Consider the following 3279-nt stretch of genomic DNA (forward strand, 5'->3'; position numbering starts at 1 on the left):
TCCTGCTGCAGCCTGGGCTGTCCCTGACCCCCCACGTACCGCGTGGTTGGTGACCACCTCCTTGGTGAAGTCCATGCCTTCTGGCAGCGGAATCTGCACCCCCTTCTTAGTCCTCTCTGCAGGGAGAGATGTGGTGAGGCCGGGTGCTGTTGTGCCCCAGACCCAACAGGGTGTGGTGATCCCTACCATTAATGATGGGCATGATGGTGAGCTGCAGGAGGGTCTTCAGCGGGGACTGTAGGGAGAACAGCTGGAGAGAGGGAGCAGGGTGAGCCGGCAGTGGGGCAGCCCTGCTGGGGCAGGGCACGCCTGCACCAGGCACTGGGGGGGGGCACAATGGGGGTCCTGCAAGAGGCAGCCACTCCCAGAGCCTCCCCTGTGCCATAGGGCTATCGAGGGAGGCCAGGGGCTAGCAGGGCTCTGCTCACCGCCAGCGACTCCAGTGCAGACTGCTTGGAGTAAATACGAAACCTGCAGGGGAGAAAGCGGCCATGATGGGCGCTACAGGAGACCCCCCTGCCCCTGCAGTCCAGGGACCCCCCGCAGCCTGGGGACCTCAGCACCATCCGTACCGTCGCAGGTCCAGCTGCATGCGCAGCGCCTTCCCGCGCAGAAACACCTTGGCACTCAGCTTAGTCTCCTAGGGCGAGAGGGACCAGAGGGCAGCCCTGCTGTGCCCGCATTGGCTGCTCCACAGGCCTCGCTGTGCCCATCCTCTGGGACACTGGAGCCTTCCCACACGGGCTGGGGAGGGTGTCCCCCCCCAGCCAGCTCCCCACTCACCATGGCCATGCTGGAGAGCTGGACGGCGGGGCGGCCTGGGGGCACCAGCGAGATGTTGAGGAAGGCAGAGACTGAGACCGAGGTTCCCGAGGGTTTGATGGTGCAGCGGGGAGGAGCCGACACCTGCAGCACCAGGCGCAGGGGAGCGTCCACGGCTGGGCTCTGGTGGGGAGGGGCGGGTGAGCAGCAGAGCTCTGCCCTGAGGCTCTCCCCGCCCCAGCTGATGCGCCTCTCACCAGCATGAAGATGGTCCCGAAGAAGGTGGCTCTCAGCAAAACCTCCAGATCCTTGGGCACCTGCAAGAAGGACAAAGCATCACAGGGTAAGCGAGGAGGTGCCGTTGCTCCCATCAGAGCTGCTCCCTGCAGGCAGAACCTAGCCCTCCCTCCTGCCCGGCAGCAGCCCTTGCCTGCGTGGATCCAGAGGTCCCGGCTCAACTCACCTTCTCCCCCTGGAGCTCTATGGCCAGCACGCCTGCCTGGAAGTATGCGTGCATGGCCGAGTCAAAGAAGTACTCAGAGAAGGCAACATAGACCATCCGTTCTGTCTCCTTGATCACCGGCTCCACTGCATGGTTCTCCAGCTCCTGGTTCTCTCTTTCCCGAGGGAAGAACATGCCCTGGATCAAGAACAGAAGCCATTTCTGCAGCTATTCTGCAGTCTACCCGTGGTGCCCAGTGCACTGGCTGGCACAGAGCTGCTCCCACAGGGACCAGGGGTTGGCACAGCAAGATCCAGCGTTCACCTTAAAGTCTAGGTCAAGGGTGTCCGTGGAAACAACCGGATCCCGCAGGAGGGAATAGTCAATCCCGATGTGCTCATCCACATTGTTCCGCACTGCCAGGGAAGATGTGATGTTGTGACCCAGCCTGCAGACCACCTGGCAGCCCAGTGTGGAGGCTGGTCCCTTTTCCCAGGCCAGGGCTCACCTGGCACTGTGTCCAGCAGAGAGTTCAGCAGCACCAGGCTGGCATGCTCCAGCGACGGGCAGATCTGAAAGGCAAGGGCTGGGCTAAGAGGGGCATTACTCCCAGTTCTGGATGAAGACCCAGACCGTCCTCCCGCAGTGGGACAGGGAAAGACCAGGCTCCATCCCTGCCTCCAGTCAGCCGTACCTGCTGGCTGAGGAGGAAGCGCATTGCTGTGACAATGAAGGTGCCCAGGAACTCATAGACCTTTCTGCAGAACAGAACAGTGGCTCTGTGGCTCCAGCCCTGCCCCTTTGTCCCTGTGGGAGTTCCCAGCATGGGCTGGGGAGATCCCATGGGAGTAGAGCAGGGCTAGGGAGCCAGGCAAAGGGTTGGGGCTGCTGCGGTGGGGTTGGGTGTACCCCAGTGTGCCGGAGAAGCCTGCATGCATTCTGGCAATGGAGGCATCACAGGTGACATTAGAGATCTTCAGGCGCCCGGCCTCATCCTTGGCCAGCTGCAGCACTGTGTGGATGTGGACACCATCTGCAGAAGCATTGATGGACCCAATGTCGTAGCTGGAAGTGAGGAGAGCAGATGAGAGGAGCACACAGCTCCAGGGCAGCACACCCATGGCATCCTGTGGGCATCCTGTGGCCCAGACGTGGGGTTGACTGGAGCCTGGGGGAGTGGGAGGCAGCTCACAAGAACCAGTAGAGCAGCTGCCTCCGGAACCGCAGGCTGATGGAAGCATTGCTGATGTTGAAGACGAGGTGCTGCTGAGGCTGGAAGCGCAGGTTGGAAAACGCCAGCTGCAGGTCTGTCACCTTTACCCTGTGGAGGAAGGAACAGAGATGGTTGGGTGGACAGATGGACGCGGGGAGCCATGTGTGTGAGCTGTAGGCAGCACTCACTGGCTGATGTTGTAGTGGAATTGCCCCTCCTTCCCGTGCAGGTCTGACACTGTGATGTTCTGTAGCTCCTGCTCCACGAAGCGCAGCCCCTCCTGCTCCACTGCAGAGCAAAGCAAGCCTGGGCTGGCTGCTGCCAGGCTGTGCGCCCTGCCAGCCCCCAGCTTCTCTCCAGCTGCCCCATGTGCAGGCAGCTCTGGCAAAGCCATACCCAGGCACAGACCCCAGAAGCAGTGTCACAGTCTGCCTCTCACCCATGACCAAGGAGCAGGGTCCCGCCTGGCCCCTTACCCAAGTCCAGCCCCTTGGAGGTGATCCGGATCTTGCAGCCGGGGGGGCTGTGCGAGGCCATCACCAGCCAGGGCAGGAGGAGCAGGGGGAGGCAGCTGCTGGCAGCCATTTCGCTCCTGGAGGCAGAGAGCAGGGTTAGCGCAGGCCAGCATGGGGACACACACAGGGGACACGTAGCCACGCTGGGAAGGAGGTGGCTGCTGCCCAGCCTGCTCACAGCTCCAGGGCAGGGGATGGCCCCAAGGAACAACCCACAGCTCCCCAGACCCCAAGAACCCCAGTGCTGCCTGGGTCCCCAGCACCTGAAGCCCCATGGACCAGCAGCCCACGAGCAGTGCAGCCCCCACCCCAGGGTGCTGTGCACAGCCCCCAGCCGAGACCCCCAC

The 3279-nt window shown here is 62.7% G+C and overlaps 1 protein-coding gene across 1 annotated transcript in view; it reads right to left on the bottom strand.

Moving 5' to 3' along the window:
• Positions 1 to 3002, bottom strand: part of PLTP (phospholipid transfer protein) — a 3170-nt gene extending 168 nt beyond the window's left edge. Inside the window, exons 1-14 of the mRNA XM_009994027.1 lie at positions 2894 to 3002; positions 2606 to 2705; positions 2397 to 2525; positions 2114 to 2269; positions 1899 to 1962; positions 1713 to 1776; positions 1529 to 1620; positions 1226 to 1402; positions 1020 to 1079; positions 784 to 945; positions 573 to 640; positions 429 to 471; positions 187 to 250; positions 40 to 116 (exon numbers count right to left, since the gene is read on the bottom strand). Of these exons, the coding sequence (XP_009992329.1) occupies positions 40 to 116; positions 187 to 250; positions 429 to 471; positions 573 to 640; positions 784 to 945; positions 1020 to 1079; positions 1226 to 1402; positions 1529 to 1620; positions 1713 to 1776; positions 1899 to 1962; positions 2114 to 2269; positions 2397 to 2525; positions 2606 to 2705; positions 2894 to 3002 (1365 nt within the window). The remainder of the gene's footprint in view (positions 1 to 39; positions 117 to 186; positions 251 to 428; positions 472 to 572; positions 641 to 783; positions 946 to 1019; positions 1080 to 1225; positions 1403 to 1528; positions 1621 to 1712; positions 1777 to 1898; positions 1963 to 2113; positions 2270 to 2396; positions 2526 to 2605; positions 2706 to 2893) is intronic.
• Positions 3003 to 3279: the final 277 nt, after the last annotated feature.

The sequence above is a fragment of the Chaetura pelagica genome, unplaced genomic scaffold (assembly GCF_000747805.2).
Source record: "Chaetura pelagica isolate M959 unplaced genomic scaffold, ChaPel_1.0 scaffold493, whole genome shotgun sequence".
Lineage (NCBI taxonomy): Eukaryota > Metazoa > Chordata > Aves > Apodiformes > Apodidae > Chaetura > Chaetura pelagica.